The 26256-nt window shown below is 41.3% G+C and overlaps 1 protein-coding gene across 3 annotated transcripts in view; it reads left to right on the forward strand.

Moving 5' to 3' along the window:
- Nucleotides 1–26256, forward strand: part of ncanb (neurocan b) — a 139855-nt gene that overhangs the window by 67230 nt on the left and 46369 nt on the right. For 2 of the 3 annotated variants that reach the window (XM_044200057.1, XM_044200056.1), the window contains exon 10: nt 13610–13741. In XM_044200057.1, coding sequence (XP_044055992.1) covers nt 13610–13741 — 132 coding nt within the window. The remainder of the gene's footprint in view (nt 1–13609; nt 13742–26256) is intronic. The other variant, XM_044200059.1, reaches the window with a different exon arrangement.

Genomic DNA, 26256 nt, shown 5'->3' on the forward strand with positions numbered 1-26256 from the left:
AAAGTGTTCACTGACATTTAGGGGAATAGAAAGTGTTGATTTATGCATGTAAAAGTCAATGAAACAAACAGCTATGTTTGTAAAGCTAAAGCATCATCAAAATTTGGGTTTAATATTCTGCAGTGAGCCTGAAAAAACACAGAAAAACTGTCTTAAACAGGCATTTTTATGGCATCATAAAAAGCTTTATTATCTTTGCTGCCACAACAAAACCTGGTGATTATTCAGCCTCTAGGAGCCCCATCACAGGCAGCTGTATTTTATTTTCTAGATTGTATGACCCACAGCTCCCATTATGGCAGATGAATGACTGAATCTCTTGACTGTTACTGGTAGCAGATCCACAGCAGAACTGCAAAACAAGTTTTGTTGTTGTTTTTATGAATATTTTCTCATCTCACAGCCCTCTAAAGATCAGTTGGGCGGCAGACCAAAGTGCTATGTTAACTTCAGTAGCATAGTAACAGTGGATGCTAAGCTCCACTTTTCTGTTTCTCTGGGCACAACATATGCTTTTTAATCATGTATTTGTTTTGTTAGTACACTGCCGTATGCTCACATATGCATAAAGCATTGTTGTGAGAGAATTTGTGGTCTTTCTCTAACATTCAACTTTCCATAACTTCCCATACTAGCCAAATATTGTGAGCAGTTACTCCTCTTGGCTTTTGGAGAAGACAGTCAAACTAATGGGCTCAGTGAGGAATAAAACTGCAAAGTAAAACATTCAGCCACATAGCAGATTAAACCATCAGCTGTTGTTGGAGCATTCAGGCGTCATCATCTCCTCTGATTTTATTGTAGTCATTTTCATTTAGCCGTGTCTGTAAACCAGATAAGAGAAGACCTCTGCTGACCCATATGTCACCCCATTAAAACACAGTCAGGGATTCACTGTGAAGGGTTGTTTTTTAAATTTCTTCCCCAATGAATCCCTATCTGAATTTTTATTGTCAGGTACAGCCTTAGGGCCCCTGAGGGTGCGTAGAGTTTCATAAAGCAACGAACAACATCACCTTTGTTTGGCACCAATTGGGAAATGATGGAAGGGATGGATGGAAACAGAGAACTTGGCAGGGTGCTGTCAGAAGGAATATAATCCTTTGTGTGGAGTCATTGTGTGGCTGTGCAGAGCAGTGAGAGACTAACCTGGTCGGGTTATGTGGGTAACCATTACAATGGAGCATTCAGGCTCTATCAGATAAGACGTCAGGAATCTGCTTCCTTTTACTGAAAGAATATTTCACCTCTCTATCTGTATCTAACAGGTCTGTCCTCTTAGGGGACAAAGAATGGAGACAAACTAGCAGTACACAGCCATGTTGTTTTTCAGATCTGTTTCTTTCTGTGCCAACACACTGCTTTTATTACCTCTAAACGAGAAGGATCTGGATATATATTTATTATGATGTGAAACTGCTCAGCAGACACAGTGGAAATACGGGGTCTATTATGCCTGTAGCACACCCAACAAGATTTGAATAGCAGCATCCCTGAGGTGTTACACTCACCTTTTCATTCTCCATTTGCAGTCAGACACACACATATCCATCAGCAACTCAGCCAGTCACACACGCAGGCACACGCCGTCGAAAATGGAGCCGCCTGCCATCAAGGTTAACAGTGATATGTATGATTTCAAATTGAGGTATTTTCTAGCTACAGAGGAGTGGCAGCGGAGAGGATGAGTGCACCCAGCTGGGGTTTTCGACCTGCCAGATTGCCTGACTGACTTCACTCCCTCTCGCTCTTGCCCGCGCTGAAGTCAGAGCAGAGCGGTGGCAGGGGTGTTTGGCTCCCAGCGTCATTCACAACACATCATGCAGCAGCCAGCCCACAGCAGGTGGAAGGGCTGAGGGGTCCCTTCATGTAGGGCTTGTCAGACACCCCCACAGATCCATCCCAACAGGGAGGATTCATCGACGGGGAAAGATCTCAAGGGGAGGAAGGTTTCTTAAATGATGGGGGTGATGGAAATTAAGGTGTAAATTACAGAAACCGGTGCGCTATAAAGAGAAAGGGTATGTTTGCAAATTGCAATAGTGGCTTGGAGGAATTTTGGGAAGCAAGCTTCTGCTGGCAGGGGCACTGTGAGGTCATGTAAAGTAGTTCTTCTTTGTTGAGTTTTAAACAGGTGGAATACGAACATGCAGGCAAGGGAGTGTGAGATCCCCAATCGGGCTGTGTGTGTGTGTGTGTGTGTATTTCCTGCTTTGTCTTTCTGATTCTTTTATGATGGCATATTCGCACCAAACTGCACAACACGCTAGGTCATGTGTGCAAGGTCAGTGAAGGTCTGTCCAAGCTTACTTGTTATTTTTGTTTTGTTTGTTTTCTGAGCAAGAGGTTTGAGAGAAGCAGAATATAAATAGGAGGGTTTGGTGATTAATCATTGTCTTCTCAGCCAGTCACATTATCCGTCTCATCCCTTTTAAGCAGCTGTGCCAATCACAAAATGAAATGTTGAAAATGCCTCACCAAATGTAGAGAAGGGAAGAGTGCAAATCAGCTTCACCAAATAGGGAATTATGATGATGATAAATGATACATTTGATTTTTAAGCACCTTTCATGTAACCCAAGGACACTTTACATACAGAAAACTACTAAATAACTATAATACTAAAAAACTATGTTAATGAAAAACTTGAAAAACTAAAACAGAAATAAACTCAGCATTGCAGATTGAGGCAGGGCGAGCATAGGAGCAGCTATAAATTGCACATACATAAAGAGTTATATGTAACTCATTTGATGTACACAGATGCTTGTGCCATTTTCTCACCACGAAAATACCAACCTGATGGCCAAAGTGTATTGTATGGCCATTTGTCATTGTGCTTCTAGCACCACTTTTTGCGCCACTCTGAACATCTCAAGTATATGTCTACTTGTCTAATTGTACTTGAAATAGGAACCATATAGGAGCCATCATCTGTGTGTACATCCCTCACTTAATAAGAAGGCATATTAATCATACGTGCGTGTTCATTGCACTGTGGCATCACTTGATGACAAACTTGGTAACAATATATGTTCTTTTCAGTCATCATGTGGAATATGAATAATTCATGATACATCACTGACAGTAACTGTTACACCAGCTTCTTTTCTGCCTACTTTCAGTCTTGTGTGCATATAGAATATTGTTGGCTAATTTAAAAAAGGTTGATTCAGTATTCTCATTTCACAAAGCCCTGAAAATGAGAGCAAAGACATATTGAAGAGAAGAGGGGGGAAAAATAATCTGAGGTGGATAGAATGTGTTTGTGATGATAAGCCAAGATGGATTATTTTCCTGCCACTCTGACAGCCCAGATAATGCAATTTATTTAGGACGAATGGAGACGCCACAAGTGCCGCTCTTGTAACAATAGACCCTCAATTTTTTCATCAGTCTCGCCGTGCAGACCTGCTGAATCGGGTTGTATTGAATTGCGGGCATGTTACTCCTCCCTGGTCCTCTCCAGGCTGATTCAGTGTGACGCTCGGTTCACGAGGTGCTCACTAAGAGCACATCAGCTGCTTTCTGCTGTCTCAGGCTTCTGGCACTGTAGCTAATTGCAAGTGTCATGCTTTTTCATAGTTTGTGTGTCTGTGTCTGTGCGTGCATGTCTGTGTGTGCGTGCGTGTCTGTGTGTGTGTGTGTGTGTGTGTGTGTGTGTGTGTGTGTGTGTGTGTGTGTGTGTGTTTTGCTTGTGCAGAGAGGAGGAAAACATTTTATGCAGTTGAGATAAGGTGAGGCTGAAAATGGAAAGGACTCTGTATGGAATAGAATCAGAAACTCTGTTCTAAAAATGTCTATGTGATTTTTTTATTATTGTGTTTTGTATATTTTTAGTGTGGAAGTATACTGAAACCTTTTCTACGATAGAACACTCCTGGACGAATGAGGGACTACACCGTCTTATGTGGAAGTATATTCTAACTTATAAGTGTTATTTGACTTGTTTTCTTCTTTTGACTCCACAGCTCTATCTCTTTTATGTCATACACCTGTGGGGTTGATTTACACCATAAAGACACGACTGTTATTTGATAATAGCACTATGTAAATAATTAATAACTTGGAACAGTTTAATATATTGGCAAGGTAGTCTTAGTCACTTGAGTAACCTAGTGTTGATTGCAACTCTCAGCTTGCTCAGTAATAATTAATGCATTAGTGTAATGGATTACATGTGGAATGTTTTAGAGTTCTATGTTTGACATTACTGTCAAACGTAGAGCTGTTTTCACCTCTGCAGCCAGATACAGGGCACCACATGTGGTCAGACAGACAGAAATAGCTGCTCCCTCCCCTGCAGTGCTCATCAGTCCTAGTTTGTCAGAAGCTGCTTTGCTCGGGCTCGGTACAGTAATCACATCGCTACACCTGCTCTATCCACAACCTTTCCTCTAAGATTTTAACACACACTCCCAAAGGATGCAGGGTGGCGTCTACAGTCTTTCAAGTGGTCAAGTTGGGTTCAGCAAGTTTCTAAGTTGTCAGTTGTCCTTGAGCACTGACTGCTTGCCAGCTTGAGAATGCTCAGTAGCTGACCAGGTACTATGATTTCTCCAATAGAGTATTACATTATAATTCTTTACAACAGCGGACTTTATACTGTATGTGACCCCTTGGATTAATAGTGCTGTAGTTTTGTGGTTCTTGGAACCACATGTCTAGATTCATTCATCACTTCTATAATATGTGGTTTAGACCAGTGGTTCCCAACCTTTTTGGCTTGCCACCCTTAAAATTAAGTAATGTCTATTTGTAACCTCGCACCAAATAGTGACTTTCCCTTCTTACCTCGAATTATTAATTTGATTATTTGATAAGAGGCTTGAAAATGGTAAAATTACCCAGTATTTCACTTTATTAAGCAAATATATACAAAAATAATTTTGTGTAGCAGAACATGTATTTTCTTGTTTTCTATCCAGTTAATACTTTTGCGACCCTTCCACTGCATTCCACTGGTTCAGAATGACAGTTGGTGCAGTGGGTTAAAAGGGAGATGTGGAAGCTTGGTTTCAGGGAGGCGAGGCGTGCTGACCCTCCCCGTTGTGTGTACGACCTCATGGACTGGATGGATGAAGAGTTTGCTGTAATACTCCACACTGCAAACTGTCAGCCTCTGCACACATTAGATTGTCTGACTCTGCAGACTGACTGCTGGGGCGCTGACATCATCAGCACCAAACCAGAGCAGCTTCACCAACAAGAAAACATAACCTCTGTCTCTCTCCATCTCTTCTTCTTTCCTCTCCCACCTCCTTGCCCTCCCTTTCTGCCCTCATGGAGCTCACCTCTGTAAATCAATCACTGTGAAGTAACCTGAGACTGCATCGGGATCTGCAACTTCGTGCTAGAGAGAGGTGTTATCTATATTTCAGCAGAAATAGGTTTCATATTTCCCCCGGTGTGTATTCAGCTTAGCGCGGCAGTAATTGTAGCTCATCTGCAGTGAGTGACTTGCCTGTCTGGGGACGCATTGATACATGGATCATATTCCTACCTGTGAGTCTGTCTCCCTCTGTCCATCCTGTCAGGGGAGAGATGGAAACCTGGATTCATACAGGTCATACAGATGACTCACTGAATAGCACACTTAGGCCAAACAGTCATTGCAGCTAATTATTGGCTTTGCTTTGCCTGGATGAAGTTCCAAGAACAATTCATAGCACTTTTCTGTTGTTTACTTCAGCATTATCTTAAAGGTCAATTCTTTTATAGAAACTGGCCCTTATTTCCATAGTTTTGGCCATCATTCTTATGTTTAATAGTAACATTTTACTCACTGCTGAGATCTGTGAATGTGGTGACATGGCTAAAAAGAAGTCAAACAAGTAAGGAAACATGAGCACCCAGGTTGGGGATCACTGGTAGCTGAATGGTTGAGGCGTATTCCATATAACCATAACGTCCCTTGTTCAGTTCCAGCCATGGACCTTTGTTGCATGTTATACCCCTCTTACTCTCTCCTCATTTCCTGTTTGCCACTGTATCAGCTATTCAGTTACCCATGCTGTCCACTGTAAACATCTAACACTTGAGTACAACACTATCATAACTGATACATGTGGAATAACTATAAATTATCTGCAGAAAACTCCTAATTTAGGCTTTCTCCAGATGTGTTGTTGGCTTATGTATGCCTTTTCATGCTCTGTATCACCACTAAAACATATGTTTGCTGTAAGCATCATGCAAGTGACAATGAATATTTCCCACTACAGACTCATCGAGCCATCAAAGTGATGACGACAACGACTGTATTTAAGCCCATACTTTGCAGTTTAGCACAGCCATCCATATGGCTCTAACTGTTCTGTGTGCCTCAGTACCTTTTAGGGATGTACTGTAGCATTCAATTTTAACGGGGCAGCTCTTGCTGGGCCCAGATGATGGCTTATCACGCTCATAGATGGGGAACACTTGAACAGGCCAAGGCATGATCTCTGTCTCAGCAAAGCTATTACATGGTTCAGTGAGTCCAAGCACAGCAACGTGGCGGGTGATAAGCAGGTGTATATACAGTAAATGTAAGTGCATGTGTATGCAGTTTTGTGTAGTTTGTGTGTGTGTGTCGTGTGGCATTAATTCGTGCGGTGTTTCTGTCAGCACAACCTTTTCTGCAGGCTTCCATTATATTGAATTTGCTAACCACTCAGCTTCAGACTTCATAGGATGCAAGACATTTCCCTTATCGCAATCCTCTTTTATGGTCCGTTCTAAATCCTGGGTGTATGTATGAGTCGACATCAGGGAGTAGCTTCCCAAATATGCCACAACGCTAAGATAATCTCTCTCCTGAGAGGCTTAGAAAAAAGTTAAGATGACCCCATAGAGCAGTAAAATGTTACACAGAGGAACATATTTCAAGAAACTCTGCTCAGGACTGAAGAGATGTTGCAGTATCTGCTCAGTGTCAGGGAAGAAGATTTTACATTATCTATTTTATGAGTATGACTGCAAAGCTCAGACCTGAAAGCTGAACCCATGTTAGGCCTCTCTTTCATTATATCTGCCCATCTCCATGTGTCCATTTCATAAACTGTGGTGTCTTTCTCTTCCCTCCTCTCTTTCTCGGGCTTCCTCACTTTCCTCTTTTCCTTTTTGCCTTTCACACAGAAAAAGAAAGACACACAGTAGGAATGGAAGAGGCGACCTATTTTAAGACCAGTGTGTAATTAATCATAAGCTAGCAGCAAGCATTAAGAGAGGAGGAAATGTATGATAACTCCCTCTGTGACTTTCTGTCCCTCCCTGGCTGACATTTTTTTCTCTCTCATACACACTTGTGCTTCTCTATGCTAAATTTTAATTTGCATCCTCTCTTTCCCACGGACCAGGGTGTCTCTACTTCCTCTTCTCTCTCTCATGACTTTTTAAATCTGTTTCTCACTTGCATGTTTATTTTTAGTTTCACATCTTTGTGCACATGCACATATTCCTAATTATGAAAACTGCACCCAAAAATGTCACCCAAAGAAATAACTGCCCTGACATGAATGTTTAAACACTAAACCAGTCACATTTCATTTTAAGTTACCTATTACATGGATGATTCCACGTGTGTTCATCCATTCATGCAGAACATTTCTATGGACAGAGGTGTTGCTGTACACACAATCCTTAACTGCTGTCTCATTTCTGTACACTGTACATATGATGTCACCACTAAGACTGCAGGCTACTGTTTGTGGACAGATGGTGAAGAACACAGTCTCATTTGTGTGTAATAAGTCGTTACTAATTGTCTGCAGATTGGATCAATGTCCTGTTCTGCTAGAGCTCAGCTCTCAGTCTGTATTACTGCAGACAGCGCAGCCACCATTTATCGGTGCTGGTAGATGGAAGCTGAGGAAAAGTCCTTTTCATCTCATTATTAAGGCAGTTTTGCTGGAACTGGTCAAATTATGTCAATAAATTGTTTCTTTTGTGGAGAAAGATGGACCAATAGGAAAACACTTTTATGGGTTTTAAGGCATTAAACACATGCATGCTCACACACATGAATAAACACAGTTGTCACACACTAGCTATGCTCTTATTTTTCCTATGAGTTGGTAATGCCATCCACTTAAATCCTAAGGAGCTTATGGATTACTTTTTAAGATATGTCACTCTCATTTTTTGCGATGGCAAAAATAAAAAACCCTGGGCAGTATTCATGCAGTTAGCAACACAAGCCAGAGCTACAATATTACCCTCTGTGGTGTGATTGACTGGGAGAATGGTCATGAGAAGTTCCCCTTTTTGCTACTGAAGCCTTCCTCGCTGAGATTACTTGATGACCCGGTCCTCAGCTGTCAGTTACACTGTGTGCATCACTGCCTTTTCCACTGCAGAAGATACATGTCCGCCAGGGCTGTGATTCAAAGTGGAGAGATGTTTGTGTAGCTGAGATTTAATACCAAAGCTGCATGCAGAGATACTCAGATGTCAGACTTATCTTTGGCAGTACAAGTCTGACTCAGGCAGATTAATGCATAGGGAGGGGTTTGTAGAGCACACAGGTATGTTTTGAGATGTTCCCAACTTAAATGTAAGCATTTAAAAAAGGTATATAATAGTATTTTGACATCACTGAGCTCTTGCCTCAGGCAGTTTGATCTTTACCTGAGCATATCTGATTTTTGCTTTTGATGTGACCAGACTGACCTTTGGTGTTTATTTTGGGGTAATTTGTTAACATTAGGTCATTATTTCCATCAGAGTGAGACTAATATGTTGGTTCATTTTAGGGCAGAGTGCATCTTTTATTTTTTAGGGGACATCGTTAATTTATACCTGTAGCTTTTAACATAGAGCAGTAGTATTGCAAAGGACTTGGAAGGTATTAAGTACTGAGTAGCTATTAGTGGATCTTATTTTTTAAGTGTCATGCACCACTAATACGATTTTTTCATAATGTATTTATTCCCTAACAGGTTGAGCATCATGATTAGAAGCAACACAGTTGTGTTGTTTTAAGCCATTTAGCAAGTCGACATGAAAGCTCACTGAAGTTACTGTTAAAGACATGCTTTTATCCAGCCTTGCTGCATAGTCATGCTGTGAAAATGTGGTAACAGCAAACCAATAATTTGTGCATGCTTTAAAAACACACAGCAAACAATGGAAGTCACATCACATTGGGTATTTTCTGTGCTGTTGGAAACAGATTAACATCTTGATTTACAATAACTGACAGTGGTGGTGGGGAAGCTACTTTTGAAACTGTAGCTAGAGAAGCTACAAGCTTCTCTTCTTTGGAAGTACTTAAGGTACAGGAACACTACACCTTTTGTTGATAGTAGCAGGCTACACTACAAGCTACACAGAAAGGGATAGTTTGTGTTTTTTGAAGTGGGGTTGTATGAGGTACTTATCGATAGTCAGTGCATTACCTACAGTAGATGGGGGTCGGTGTGCAGCCAGTTTGGAGAAGCAGACAGCTGCTCCATCACAGAAGCTCAGCTCTGTATTGTTATGGGGATCAACAGTAATACGTATTTTAACCGCCAAAAAAAGTTTGACCTAAAAAAAATCAGTCAAAGTGTACGCTATAAAAGTAAAATTCTCACCGCTTTACCATGCTGTCAGACAGCCCTTTCCTTTGGCACTACATTTTCTCAACTGCGGCACTTCCGTTTTCCTACGCATATGCGGTGCTTCGCAGCGCACCGCATTACGCCGCTCATAAATCAGGTGTGCTGCCGGTAAGAAAGTGCTGTTGCTGGATGAGACTACAATCAATGGTGACAATACAATGAAGCTATATCACATCGAGAAACATCTACTGTTAAGTAATGTAAAAAATAAATGCACTACAAAACAAATAATTGTGGTTGTCATACCAGTGCAGTATAGTTCCATACACTTCACTGATGGTACACAATCACATTACACAATAACCAGATAACGTGAAGTTTCAGTTCTGTCTGTCGAGTCAGTTAAATTACTTTTAAACAGCAGTATCATTAAATTAATTGAAGGGTGAATGTGTTCCTCTTTGAGTACAACTATTTTTTTGGCTCTTAAAGTCTGACTGGTTGGCCCCCACCGGTCAACAGAACAGAGCAGAAAGTTGGGACCAGTATTGTGTCGAAGTCTGTTCCTTGTTTCCCTCTCCGTCAAATAATAATACATCATAATTTATTAGTTGATTTATATGTTGTATAAATAATCTGAATCTGAAAAGTAACTAGTAACTAATGTTGTCAAATAAATGTAGTGGAGTAAAAAGTACAATATTGGCTTCCAAAATGTAGTGGAGTAGAAGTACAAAGTAGCATAAAATGGACATACTCAAGTAAAGTAGAAGTACCTCAAAATTGTACTTAAATACAGAACTTGAGTAAATGTAGTCAACACAGGTGTTACATTACACCACTAGTAAGGGGAAACACAAATTGATGTGGAACCAGCATTTGACCCCTCCAACCAGCTGCTTAGTGGGAAAAATAGCTTGCTTCTAGAAACATTACATGATTTTGAAACTAGCTAAATCAGAATCAGAATCAGAAATACTTTATTGATCCCCGAGGGGAAACTCTTTTGTTACAGCTGCTCACTATCACGTTAATGCACACAGGAATAGAAGTACTAAGCAAATCGAAATATAATACACTATAATACAGCTAAGATAAATTACAAAGTACACAGTAGATATAAGTATAAAAGCTAAAATATGTGTAAGTACCAAAGTGGATTTAGAGGTTGATAGGTTGATAAGTATGTACGGTATAATAATACAATGTAATAATATAAGTGATAAGTAATAGTGCAATAATGAGTACTGTCAAGTTAAGTTAGGTGTAGCTTATTAAGATGATTATGAGACGGATGATTTTGCACAGCAGTAATAGAAGTATGAATAAATATCAATAAATAGGGAATTTTAAACTGAAAACAGAGTATATTACACAGCAGTATTAAACACAGAATATTGCACAATTATTTTAAGTATTGCAGTGATGTTAATGGTCCAATGTCCAGTTTAATCACTTAGGGTCATACAGACTGACACTTAGACGGAGGAGTTAAAGAGTTTGATGGCCACAGGCAGGAATGACTTCCTGTGGTGCTCTGTGGTGCATTTTGGGGGAATGAGTCTTTTGGTGAAGGTGCTCCTTTGTTTGACCAGCACGTCATGGAGTGGGTGGGAGACACTGTCCAAGATGGCATGTAGTTTGGCCAGCATCCTCCTCTCTGACACCACCGACAGAGAGTCCAGCTCCACCCCCACAATGTCACTGGCCTTACGGATCAGTTTGTTGAGTCTGTTAGCATCCGCTACCCTTAACCTGCTGCCCCAGCATGCAACAGCATACAGGATAGCACTGGCCACCACAGACTCATAAAACATCCTCAGCATTGTCCGGCAGATGTTGAAGGACTTCAGCCTCCTCAGAAAATAGAGGCGGCACTGGCCCTTCCTGTAAACAGCCTGAGTGTTCTTAGCCCAGTCCAGTTTATTGTCCATGTGTACTCCGAGGTACTTGTACTCCTCTACAATTTCCACACTGACCCCCTGGATGGAAACCAGGGTCACTGGTGCCTTGGCCCTTCGTAGGTCTACAACCAGCTCCTTAGACTTTGTCGCATTGAGCTGCAGATGATTCTGCTCACACCATGAGACAAAGTTCCCCACCACAGCCCTGTAATCAGACTCCTCACCACCGCTGATACATCCCACCACAGCAGAGTCATCAGAAAACTTCTGAAGGTGTCAGGACTCTGTGTGCTAGCTGAAGTCCGTGGTGTAGATGGTGAAGAGGAAGGGAGAGAGGACAGTCCCCTGAGGGGCCCCAGTGTTGCTGACCACGCTGTCCGACACACAGTGCTGCAGGCGCACATGCTGTGGTCTGCCAGTCAGGTAGTCAACAATCCAGGACACAAGGGGGGTAACCACCTGCATGGCTGCCAGCTTCTCACCCAGCAGTGCTACTGGCAAACATAGTTAAAATAGTAGCTTCACTACTTGTAGCGTCTCCCCAACACTGACAATTTATCATTAATTTACCAAAAAAATATATTTCTTATAATGTACAGTATTTCTGCTGTAGTTTGATGGTCTAAGTCTGAAACATTACTGACGCTCTGAGGTCTAAGTGCGTTACATGTGCATTGGTATTATGTGCGGGGAATAAATGTCAGCTCCATATCATACCAGTTTACTTTCACCCATGGTGGCTGGATGGATGGATAATGACTCAAACAGCTCCTTTGCTTCACCTCTTTTCCCCGTTTCCTCTCCTCCATTACCTGACATTTTTAGACCCAACCAGGCGCTCACATTGACCATATCCTGTGTCGTCTTTTTATTTTATGTGTCATGCACTGCTCAGCACTTGCAGATTTTACCATCTCCATCAGTATCAGTACATCATTAACCTTTAAGCAATGTATGTTTTAAAATCACGTACAGTGTTGTTTTTTTTTCCTCCCCACTCTTGATTTAAGAAATGAGTCTGTCTCTAATGTTTTTTCTCATTCAGCGAATCACTTTTATGCATTTTCTTTCCATCATCTCCCCTGCCCAGTGTCAACAGCAGCCTCTCTGCAGCAGGGGGAGTCTATCTCCCTGTTTCACAGGAAATTGAACACACACTCATGTTACTGCATATATCACCAGTCTGCAATGTGTCAGGGTCAGACAAACATCCAGAAATACACGCACATATGCTTGCACACGTACACATACTGTATGCATAAACATACTCACACACACACAAATGACAGTATTCCCAGATTTTCAGGGGAACTGCACTCTGTGTTCTGCACAACATCTCTCTGCTCATACATCATTAAATGAGTCTGGGTGTTATTATGGAGAAGATGCAGTGTATTAGATGGCCTGACAGATTGTGTCAGGGGCTGCAATCCTATCAGGATTGGATAATAAAAAGACAGTTAATCTAGCCAGTTCCCTACAGTCATTCTTTGCACACAGAAAAAAAATCCTGACGCCTGCTCTGCGCTCTAACCGTCCTTGTCAAATTCTCCTCCTCCCCCCATCCCATCCTAAAATATAAGAGCAATAATTACGACTTAATTTACTCAATCTCCACTATTCATCCGCCAAAACATTTCCCATGAAGAGGCATGGAGTTAAAGCCCAGCAACATAAAATGTGTTTATTACCTCCTCTGCAACGCAGTAATGTGCCATAAAATATAGGTGCCTGCGCTAGTATGCATGACTGGGCTATGATCAGCTAATTTATGAGGACCTTGGCTCATCAGTAGGACCTGGGATGAGAGGCAGGAGAACAGCAGGAGTGGTCTGACTCAGTGCATTGTCCTTCGCCCGGCGAGCATCAGTCATGACAAACAGGGGCACGACAGACACAACAACAGCCAATCCGTCAACTTGTAAAAAGTCATAGAGACAGGGACGAGTCTACGTACTGTCTGCCCGCTCTACTCTTGCTCTGTCTCTGTCAGAGAGCAGCGAGAGGATGGACTCAGAAAGGATAATGAGAGGGGCATAATAGCAGCTCACTGCCTGTGGTACAGTAGTTTGTCAACATTGGAGGCACTTTCATAATGCTCTTTCTCTGTAGAAAATAAGTTATAAATTCACATTTGTCAGTTAACCACCCTCCCCTCACCCACTCTGTCTATCTTTACAGTGGAGAATAACCCATGCCAGACCAACCCCTGTCTCCACGGAGGGAGCTGCCTGCAGGAAGGTGATGGCTATAGCTGCTACTGTCCTCAGGGCTTCTCTGGAGAGAGCTGCGAGATCGGTGAGTCACTGCCAGGTAAGGGCTGAGCGGGGAGACCTCAGAGGTCAGCAGCTGCAGACAGATGCTGTGTCACTGTGGCATAAGGGAAAGAGAGACAGGTATACTGTATGTTGGGATGGCATTTACCAGATGTATTCTACTGTGCAATGAATTCAGGAGGAAAGCACCAGCGAGTTTCCCTATGTGGGTTATATTAGTAGGACTCTGGATCCAATCTCAATGCACTCAAAGCCAAGAGGAGCTTTCCTATTAGGTTCAGTAGTTTTGGATCAAACTCCCTGACTGAAAGTGAACAGGGAATATCCATACACAGCAACTCAGCCAGTTGTGACAGAGGTTGCTGAATGTGCGCTATATGTGCTCAACTGTGTGTGTTTTTCTGTGTAAGTGTGTGTTTTCACCTTCTGCCCCAGGAGTAGAATGCAGCTCATTTTTCCACTCAGCTGTGCAATGAGAGAATGTGGCTGTCAGAAAATGGCTGTGCACGGTTTTAACTGTATGTGCGTGTGTGTGTGTGTGTGTGTGTGTGTTTGTGTGTGTGTGAGACAGAGACATGCAAGGACACATGGGCCACAGAGGAGCCATGAGCTCAGTGAGGGGTGGAGCAGCTGATTAAAGTGCTGGAGCAGCTGCACATGCTGCTGCAGATGATGGAAGACAGGAAAATAAAGAAAAGAAGAAGTAGATGTGGCATTGGCAGAAAATATCAGTGACTTTTTTACTTTTTGAGACTTGTAGAAGTTCAGCAACATGAACCCCACAGGGTGCTATTGAACTTCAACACATCACAGTCGGTACAAAGTTGTTGTTGACGGCGTTCAGTCTGGCACATTGATTCTGGGTCCTGGCCAAACCGTGAGTTGAACCATGGTGAATATTAGATTACGTACAGAAGCTGCACTCTTTTGCAGTGTAATGTGGACATTTAAAGCTCTAGTGTTACATGTTTTGGCTTTTAAGGCTTGTCAGCACTTGCCTTTTTTCCAAACTTTGTTTTGAGCACGGAGCTCCATTTGCTGCATTTAAGGCAAATCTAAGATCCTTCCTGTTTTTATGATCAAATATATGGTGTTTGTCTGAGTGAAATCACTTTAAGGATCAAGTGTAAACAGTTACTAGACAGATGCACCATCAGAATTCCTTTTCCTGAACCTCCTGAATTAGAAAAGACTACCAAGCATGTTGAATCTTGTGTTAGTCCAACTTCTTGAGCTCTTTGTATTCTATATTCATGCATACAAAGAGAACGGGTCGAGCTGAGGTTTTAAGGGTTATTACTCATGGAAAGAGGTCATAGGTCAGGGGTCAGGGGTCATGAGAGGCATATTGTCCTGGGTCTGATTATCAATAACCTTTAATGCTTATACCTAAATGTACATATTATGCAACATTTAGGTGTGGCTGTGCATTAACACCATTGGAGATCAATCAACAATATGGTGTTGGATCAATAATTTGTGGCAAATGCATGTTAACTGCATGAATTACACACACATGTAGTTTGTAATGATTTGCTGCAGTCGATTTGGTATGGATTTGTTATTGAATGAGACAAAACGTAATGGTTTTTTAGAAGCAATTGGAATAAATTATGACGTTTCAGCCTAAATGTCGGGAGAAAAGCACATTCATAAAATATTTGTTATTTACTGATTACTTCTGTGCTTGCGTGTCTTTCCTTCGGCTTTCTTCTCTCAGGAGTGTTTAATTGCCTTTCCCAGTACTACTAAAGTGTTGTGATGTTGATTATGTTGCTAAACAGCTGCATATCTGATGTTTGTAATATTAATTACGGCCAAAGGCAAAAAGGTTAATTGCCTATAACAGCAAATGCTTGACCACAATTTTACCACCTTAACACAGCACTGTTCTAGAGGAATTAGGCCGTGAGAAAAGTGTGCCTTCATTTTTGTGTTGCATTTCACATCTGCAGCTCCTATTTCCTTCACTTCATCATTCATGGTTGACCAGTTTATTGAAGGTTCTTTCTTTCTCCTTCAGTTCCAAACAAGATTAGATACATCCACCACAGCCCATTATAGCCAGAGAGGTGTAAAGACCAATATTCCCTGCACTGCTTCTGCTCTCTATGTGAAATGATTATTTAGGCAAAATGAGGCAGTGTCACCACAGCTGCAACACACCTTAGAGGCTGTCTCCAGGACTTGGCTTGTAGCTGCAATTATTTGGGAAGAAGCATTTTGGGGAGCTGCATTATTGATGGCCTGTGTTTCTACATTGGGTCTGTAGTTAATATTTATGAGGGGAGGGGAGAGAGAGAGAGAAGCTGTGGACATCTCAGTGTTAGCACTCCAGCTCAACTAGATCTTCATCTGTATTTCCAACTTAATCTAAATTGATTCAGGGGTGTCGTTAAAGACACATAACACCCTCGTTAAAAATCTAAGCTATAAGTTATTGTATCCCATTGATCATCAGGGCCATTTGGTAAAGTCTGGATCCTGCAGCAGAATAAGTGATTAATGAGGCACAACACAGCCTGTCAGTTTGACGGCCATGTGTTGAGATACAATAATGAATTATATTTTCCTTCCCCACAGCTGGAATGAACATTTGTTAATATGAGAGAATAAAATATAACCCAAAACAAAGATGTAAAAAAAAAGCACCTCTGGGGGATTCTACTCCACTAATTATGTCCAGATAAAATAGTCAAATATTTCAGTCTTTATGTCTTTAATCCTTCTTGTGAAAAAAGCAGGTAAGCAGTGACACATCTGAGGAAATTCAGTGTGTCCACTTATTTTACCTGGATAGCCCTCTATGCAGGACTGTGTGGTCGTGTACAGACTGTGCTTGATTGACATCTGTCTCACCTTTCTGTTAGTTCTGTGAGTTTCTGTTGAACTCGTTATGATGGGACAACTTTCAGCATTCGTATTAGTACGTAGAGATTGGCGACGTCATGTCATTTCCAGCAAAGCTCCACCCAACTTTGAGTCTAATCAGCCAGAGTAATTGAATTTACCTGTGAGGGTGTGCAGAGCCTTTAAGAAGACTGAAGATCAATCAGGCTGTGCAACACAGTCAAAGTATCACCCAAAATTGGTGATGCAGCTTCCAAAAAAGAAATTCGCCAGATTTTGTACATTCTGCAAAATAATTCAGATCAAACAGCCGACTCATGCAAGAGCACCTATCATGTAAACATTTGGAAATGGCACTAACATTGTACAACCAGATCAAATTATGTATTTCTATCTCATTACTACAGTTTCCAAATTGGAAACTTTGCTTGCTAAAAATGTACAGCATTAGCTTAAAAAAAAGTGTTTCACTATGGTTAACTTAAAACAATAAGCCTTTTTTCACAGAAGACACATGTTGACATGTCACAGTACAAAAAGCACAGGTATAAATAATCAAATTAGTGCTTCAGTTTCAGAGTCCTGGTATTGTGCATGATGGCTCACTGTCACACTGACATGGCTTACTGGGAAACTTAAATGGAATGGAGTCTTTGTTAATATTGATGGTTCTCCTATGACAAGTCAAAATGTCTGCTGTGAGAAAAGTCTACTCCCACATTCATCACAACAGAAAAAAACACGGCAAGGTTACACTTTTAATTTTATTTACAAATACAGCAGCTTGACAGTTCAGTTTTGACCTTGGAAACTTGACAAACAATCTCAAGTCAAGGTCCATTTACTCACCGGTTCTGGAGCTTTCAACCATTTTACACAGTCCTGATCAGCAGATTGAGTTCAGTTACCAAAGTCAACATAGATGAGAAGTCCAAGAGGTGCTCAGAATCAAAGAAAGTGTGAACATTAACAGTTCAATGGCTCCTGAACAAACCCAATCTGCTGATGAGGACCATCAGTCTGTTTAGTCAATTACATAGTTCTACTTTTCACTTTTTTCTCTATTTTCAAACACAAAATTCAATTCAATGCGACCAGAGGTCAACTGAACAAATTATCTGACTTTGACATGTCAATTAAGCTAATATGGAGACCTCATAGCATTGATCTTGAATGAGACATTTTTTATACCCACACATTTCCTTTTATAACAACTTATATAACAGGGTTAAATAGGTTTTTAAGTACAATATTTTTAGTTTATTTAGATTCCACAAATAGAGTGATGATGTTGCCAGTATTGAGTGATTTGTTTTAAGGTTAAGAGCCATCCTTGTTTTACATTTATATTGTGTCTGTCTTTTTTTTCCTTTGTGCATCTTAAAAATGAAATCTCATTCGTTTTGACAGCAGTAGCTATTTCTGTTTAGTTCAAGTGTGGTTTGTTGTGAAGAAAACACATTAACCTGTCTCGGTCTGTCGCTGAACGCAGGTCAACAAATCACCGTGATTCTAACTGGAGCAGGAGTTAGGGAAATTATTTCTGGTCGACAGCTGTTTCTTCTTCAGAAAGACCTCAGTCAGCCCATCAGTCAGTCTGTCAGTCAGGAGAAAGAAAGAGAGCAGGCAGGTAAATGATTTCGAGCTGTGAGACAGTCATATGCATCTGGATTAACCAACGAATAGAGAAAGACACATAAATGCAGTGTTTAATTCATGGCTTTTTGCAACAGAATCAAAACTAATAGCTGGCAGACGTGTGCTTTTAGGATTTCAAATGCAGAATGTGTTGTGGGGTCAAGATGGTAAATGATCCTCTTAAAAGGAGGAAATTACTCCAATCGCACTGTTCTCTATTCCTGTCTTCGACCCCTGTGCCTCTTCCTCTCCATCTATCTTTCTCATGGCCCCATGTGGATTCCCCTCCTCCATCTTCTCCATCGTTTGCATGTTGAATTAGAGGAGATAACAGTAGCCGAGCTGCTTCAGAGAAGCTCAACAATTTGGCCAAAGTGATGACACGCTCCAGCGGTCGTCTCACTTTTTCCTTTTCACTCCACTTTCTCCACTTTCTCCTCTTTCTCATTCCTTATCAGCATTTCTGTTTTTATTTCTCCTCAAGTCCTCAAGCAAATCTGTCAGAAACAACAACCAGAGTGCAGTTGGGCATAACACACCACATGTGAGAAAGGCATACACACCTACGCAGTCCTATCACTATCTAACAAACTACAGTAACATTCAGTCAGATTCACAGGTGGTTTGAAGAACTCCCAGGTCAATTTCAGCAAAATAAATTGAATAGCATCATCCTCTATCTGTGCACACAGCAATGTCCTCGAGTTGGTTTTCTGCTCGATAGGAAGCACACCTGATGCATTTTATTTTTTTATTTTTTTTGGGAGTAATTATTTTGCACTTCCCCATACTCTCTGGCCTCATTTCCAATCATGGTGATTAGATTTGATTTTTCAGTCCCACTAGCTTCCTCTCTCCCTTGGTCTCACTCCCTGCTCTGTACTTTTTTATCAAATGTGACTTTTCCTTTCCTTATTCCTCTGACCACATCTTCATATCTTTACTCCTGTTGCCACTCTTTCACCCACCCTTCTTCTCATTCTCTCACCTCTTTTATTAATCCTCCATTTTTTCTTTCTCTATAATTTTCCATGTCCCTCTTCTATCACTCTTTTGCTCATTTTTCTTTCCTCTCTCCTCTTCTGTCCATCTCCCTGCCCTCCTCTCTTCCACCCCTCACCCCTCCAGCATGTTGCTCTTTGGCAAGACCTAGAGTATAGTGCTGTATTGAAATTGCTCCGCAGTGCAGAGATTGGGGTGAAAACAAGCCTGTAGCCCCCCAGCATTTCTCCCAAATAACGCATTTCATTTCCTGCCAGACTTCCTCACTCCCCAGCAACCCCTAACATCTCCCCCCCATCTCTCTCTGGCTCTGTGCTTCCGTCTCTTTCTCTCTCTTGCTCTGTATTTTCCTGTCAAAGGCCAATACAATTATTCATACAGAAATACCTCTGTATTCATGCATAAAATGAAACTTATTCAAGCTTACATGCTCACTCACCTGCATAGTCAAATTGCCAAATATGCTCACAAGGGTGTGGACAAAATATATTCTCCTTTTTACTTTCTTTTTTTTGGTCTTTTCTTTTTCTCTCTTCCTCTCACCGACATCTGGCCTCCCACACACACCTGTTTGGGCCTGTCTTATATAAAACCAATATATACCCAAGACCATATGAAGAGCTAATGCATAACTCATGTTTAAAGAGGCTAAGAGAAACGCCCCCGCTGGGCTTCTGTATTAACTAATTCATCCTCTGAGACCCACTCTTCTCACATCAGCTCATATGATTGAGCTTGAAAGATTCATGAGGTTGAGGCTATTAATATCATCTGCCCCCTAACCCGCCTTACCAGTGTGTCCACAGATCTGAGCGATGAGGTCAAAGAGGATGGGGGGGAAATGGGAAGGACAGGCTGTGGCTGAGGATGATAGATGTTTTATTTTAGATACACACAGGCATTTGAGGTATTTGTCAGCAGATCCCCCCAAAATCTGGTGATTTGAGGTGAATTGAGGCAGCAAGTGAAATTGGCATGTTTAGAGCTGGAGGTATTGTATGCGATAGAGCTGAGTTATAACCAAAAGTGTGACAAAAGTGTATGACGAAGAAAGAAAGAAAGCTGCAGACAGATTCTCAGTGAGTTGCAAGGCTATATAGAGGAAGACAGATGGAAAGGGCCGGTGCTGCCATGCTGCTCCCCTCAGGACATCCCATTCATTCCTTCATTAATGATGAAATGGATTTATGTGTTTGGCTCCAAATCCTCCAACTTCCAGTGGTTAGGTCAATAAGTTGTAGACTTTTTCTGCTATTTCTTGGCTTCTACTTTTCCTGCAAGTTTACATCCGGTGCTGGCTACAGGGTGAAAGAATGCACCATTAGAAAATGAAGATTAAGGTAATGATGAGCAATTTGATTGCTCACATACGGTACAACAGCACTGAGAAATATAATACTGGTAATAGAGATTCTGGTATGTACTGGAAATTCTTGACAAAATCTATTCCCTTTTCATTTTCTGGAAACTCCCTTTTCCCATTAAAATACCTCCAGGAACCTGGCATTTTTAGCATTTTTGTACTGGATAACTGGATCAACTTTTCAGCTGCAATAGTTAATTCCAGTTACTTACTGCTGAAACAGCAGCTCAGAGTCCAGCTGTGTGGCCAAACATTTTTTTTAGAATATGTGTAGATGAAGCCAAGTGCAAAATCCGTAGACAAAAACTACGCAGACATTTCGAGAAGTGGCTTAAAGGAATAGTTTCACATTTTGTGAAATACACTTATTCGCTTTCTGCCAAGAGTTAGATGAGAAGGGCAATACCACTCTCATGTCTGTACAGTAAATATAAAGCCACTGTCAGCAGCAGGTTAGCTTAGCTTTGCATAAAGACTGGAAACAGGGGAAACAACTAGCCTGGCTCTGTCCAAAGGTAACAACACCTGCCTATCAGCTTCTCTAAAGATTACTAATTAACATGCTACATCTCATTGGTTTAACTTTAATCCATAACAAAAACTGAAGTGTAGAAAGGCCACTTTGTAGTTTTGTGTGGGACTATTTCTTGGGCTGGGTGCAGTGATGTTGTGGAGTCTCTTCTGATTGAGAACCTCATGGTGACAACAAGACTCCAGGAAGTCACTGCTCCTAGCAAAGAAATAGCACTTGTCAGTCTTTATATATAAGATAAGCTAATCGGCTGCTAGCTGTAGCTTCATATTTACCGTACAGACATGGATGATATTGATCTTCTCAACTAAGTCTTGGGAAGAAAGAGAATAAGTATTTCCCAAAATGTTAAATTATTTCTCTAAATACAGGCTTCCATCTCCAAAATCAGAGTGCAGAGTGCCATGTATGTGACACATTGTCTTCCCCTCTGCATGCAGTGATAACCTCAGGTCAGCACTACAAAGATAGTCATATGCTCTATATAACCGCTCAGATGTAATAAAAGTGATAAGAGTATGTGCTGAAAAACAGAGGATCAAATGATTCTGTTGATTCGGTTGCCATTGTGTGGTTTTTTTTTTCATCTAAAAGATAGTATACTTTAAAGAGAAATTGTCATGCTAAAAAATATTACTGCACAATCTCATGAATATGAAAGAATAACATTAAAGAATGAGAAAAAACATTTTATAGTTAATAATTAAACTTTTAAAAAGTTGTGGTGAAATATTCTGGTTTTGTAAACAACAAAAGCAGCCTGACAATGATATAACAACATATGACTCAGCAGAGTGACTTGGATGAACCATGCATGAGGCTGGATGTGACAGGGAGTGTGCAAATGGTATGTGTCTTTTGTGTGATTGATGACCAGCAGTTTGTTACAGTTTGTCAGCAGCTGAGGAGCTTTTAAAGGGCTATGATTGGCTGGCTCAGCCTGTATCCACCTGCCTCATTAATTCATCCACACCACTGGATTCCTCAATCAGCATTATGATTGGCTGCACCCTCCCTCACCACCACTGCGACCACCACCCGTACTCTTACCCCAGTCCTGCCAACACCACCAGGAGTGCCTGATTGGAGCTGCTCGGCCTGCAGCTGACTCAGGCAGTGATACATAGACATTTGCATACACAAAAGCTGTCATGCACACAATAAGAGATGCACACACAAATACACACAAAATTGGTCAATACACACAAATGCAGCCATGAAAATGCACAAATTCAGGCATGATCTAACACAATAATTCAGCAACAAATACAGACACATGGAAGCACACAGATCCACCTTTACAACAAATATAACTTCAAGCACCTGCAGGTGCCAGTATGCAGTTAAACTCAGTTTTCACTTTTCAATCAGCATGGACACTCCTTCCTCTCCAAACTCCTCAGGACAATGAGAAACAAAGGACATACTGGCTGCAGAGTTGAATGAGAATGAGCTGCAGGGCTCTTTGTGTGTGTGTGTGTGTGTGTGTGTGTGTGTGTGTGTGTGTGTGTGTGTGTGTGTGTGTGTTGCATGCAGTATCTCTTTGGTATAAACACACCTGCAGATTAATGAGCTGCTGGCCAAGTTGCCAGGACTCACCCCTCTCTCTTTATCTCTTTTTCACTCTCTCTCCAACACACACACACACACACACATTTCCACTCTCCCATACACACACATTGACACACTTGCCACCTTGAGTTGGCTCATCTTTACTGCTCGTCTTTGTAATATACTCATCAGCTGAAGTGTCGGGTACAGTGAATGAATATGCATGCATGTCGCAGATATGTGTTTGGTTTAGCTTAGCACGTGTTTGTGTGTGTGTGTGTTGTGCTGGATAGAGGAAGGCGATGCCTCTGTATACACTGGATGACAGCTGTAGGAGGATATGAAGCATATAAAGGCTGGCCACGTAGAAAGCAGGACAAATTGATTTCCCATGAAGATGGGGAACTGGGTTTTACACAGGGGGGACCTTATCAGTGTTCCAGAAACACTCACACAACAACACACACATACAGACACACAAACACCTGCACACTGGGACACAAACTTATATCATCAAGTATAAATATGGATCACATAATGCTAAATTCATATAAGAGTGCACACAAACATAAAAACACAAATGAACACATGCACTCATGCAGCAATATGCACACGTGTTCTAGCCCAGATGGTCCTTCACAGACTATATTCATTCGATGACCCCTCACCTTTAAAGGCACCTTGAGGAGGTACCAAACATGGATGTAAACAATGCACCATTGAAAATATTTTTAAAAATCAGCTTTGCAAATGTTTTATAAGGAAGGAAATGCACTCAACACGTTTTGTTAAACCCCAAGGATACACACTATGAGTTTTGGTGAGTAACACTGAATGTAAACATAAGATAATAATAATAATAATAATAATTTGTTTAGAAGAAAACTCCACAGGGCACCTTTAATTAACCAAAACGTGGGCTGAATGATTGATCGTTTTATATCAAAATTGAGTACAATTTTCAAGTAGCAAGAGCTGCTTTTTAAATGATAACTTTATATCATTGATAACATTTAATAATTAACAGTATCTAAACATGCTCTGGCAAGTGAGTTTAAACTGGCAACTGTTGATTTCACTGGCTATGCTGTAATAGAGGTTTTTCACGGCAGCCATTTTGACTTGTCATTGCAGAAATAGCACAGGTGAAACTAATTTCATTAATAATGGCTCTGTTTTATCAAGTGTCCCAGTAAGCCATGACAGTGAGCCAGCGTACACAATACCTGTAACTTGCTCACCTAAATGGAATGCAGTCATTTTTAACGTTATCAATTACACCTGTGCGTTTCCCGCTGTGACATGCCAAAATGTCTGCTTTGAAAAAGGTCAATCACAACTGTCACTGGCAAATTTACTCAGCTGCAGCTAATTAATATTAATTCCATGAGTTGGCAAAACAATAAAAAAATTAATCTTGGCTGTTAATATGCTCATTGGATGTTAGTGTCTGAACATTTTGGTCAAAGAAAGAAAGAAACACCACTGGAAACAGGTAATTTGCAGGTAGCTAACAAGTGTAAATGACAGACAGCTGGGGCACAGTTGTCTGATTTTACCAGTTAAACTTTTAAAGGCATCATTTCATAATTTTAAGCTTATAACCTTAAAAGCTCTGAATTGAGACCTTTCAGAGGATTCAGGGCTGTGAAGGAGTCTGTCCTGTCAGCCTCTGAAGCTAATGTTAGCTAACTTTAGCTTAAGCAGCTACAGTGCAGAGTCCACAAATACAGTACACAGGCCAGAGATTTTGAAAAAAATAGTAGGAGACAGGAATGAGACAGAGAGCGATGAAGAAAGAAAGCATGAAAGAGACAGAGCAAAGATGATTGAGAGGATAAAGTCCTTGACCAGGCCTGAGTATGTCTGACGACTGTCAAACACAAATTAGCTGAAAAATAGTAAATAATTCTTCCTTAAGATTTACCAGAGGCTGTTTGTTTGGTTCATGAGACATTTCTCTTCAAATATAGATTTAAAGATTCAACATCAGAGCTCCCTCCACACAGAAACACATCCTTATATAATTTCACTGTCAGTGATTAATTGATTGTGACAGCACTAAGGAAAAAATAGATAATTTCATTCTACTATTTCCTCTTTAAGTATGTCAAAAATAGCGACAGGAGGCAGAGAATAGCCTGTCACAAACCCCTCTGGGGAACTGCTCTACTTTAAAAGTAGAGTTATTGTATTTTTTAAGTGTGTACGCTCACACAAGTAAGGACCAAGAGAGAAGGAAGCGGGGAAGGAAGGAGGGAAGGAAAGAGAATAGGGAGAATGGAAGCATGAATGGTAAAAGGGAAGGAAAGGAGGAAGAAAGCAATAGAGAAGGCAACGAGGTCTGAGGAAGGGTGGAAAAAGAAGGAAGACAGATGGAAGGTGGAGGGATGAAGCAAATTAAGAGGGAGAGAATAAAGCCTGGAAGGAGGGAGAGAAAAGTGATAGCATAAGGAATCTATTTTAAGAGTTAGACGTGTAGCTCCTTTAAGTTGAGGTAGGGTGTGTTAATGATCACACCCTGGGTGTCTCGGCCAGATAAAGTTGTCAAAGAACAAGCCAAACCCCACGGACGGACTTTGCCACTGCTAACACCATGAGCCCTAAAGGGACACCTGTTAACTCCCCTGACTCAAAGGAAATTAGCCTGTTAAGACCCACGGGGCAAAGGAGAATAAACTTGCCATTTAGAGATCTCCAGAGGGAGGGAGAGAAAATAGAAGGTGAAAAGAGACTTGGAAGTGACTAATGAAAAAGAAGTATGGGAGGCAGTGAGGGAAGGAGGAGGAGAGGAAATGACTGTGGAGGAAAAGAAATGAAGAGAACTAAAGGCTCCTCCCTTGCCTTGGGAGGGAAAGGAGGGAAAAGTAAAAAGCGAAGGGCTACAAATTCTGATGATTCTCTGGATCTATTCTGCTTTTCCTGTTGCTCTAAAATCCTCCACTGTCTCTGGTTTCCTTCGCTCTCCTTCTGTGTGGAGATAGAAATAGAGAGTGAAGCTGTATGATACTGGTGGCACTGTGGCAGCTTGCTTGGCTTCTCCTGTCCCTGGCTTCTTTTTCCTGGCCAATGGCCCCCTCCCACACAAAATCTAAACACACTGAAGATGGAGCCAGTGACTCCACACACAGTCAGGCTGTCAGAACTGAAGGCTAGCAGAGCGATGTGAGATGTTGTGACACTTTACCTCATTACATTTTCCCAGGCTGTTATGAATGTTGCAGCAGCGCTGTCAACCAAAGCAAAGACCTGTCTGAAACATACTGTGGGCACATGCATCCACACACACGCGCCACTGACGCATGCACATTCACATATCCACATTGCAACACATGAATTAAGATGAATCTTTTGCTCTTTTTATATTTCATGTTGTGGTGTGATTTTTGGAAATGTCTACAAGGCAGGTTTCAAGCTCACTTTGCTCGCGTCCCCTCGACGCACAAGAAAGTCTGGTAAACCCCAACGATTTGGATCGTTGCCTGTCATCGTCTGGGCTCCAAGATGTAATTGCATCTGGGGCTAGTGGTGAGGTAACATATCCCTGTCTTAGCCAAGTAAGAAGGATAAAATACTTTCTCTATTTTCACCAGAAACCACAGGATGAAGGACTTTT

Source organism: Siniperca chuatsi, linkage group LG6, assembly GCF_020085105.1.
Source record: "Siniperca chuatsi isolate FFG_IHB_CAS linkage group LG6, ASM2008510v1, whole genome shotgun sequence".
Classification (NCBI taxonomy): domain Eukaryota; kingdom Metazoa; phylum Chordata; class Actinopteri; order Centrarchiformes; family Sinipercidae; genus Siniperca; species Siniperca chuatsi.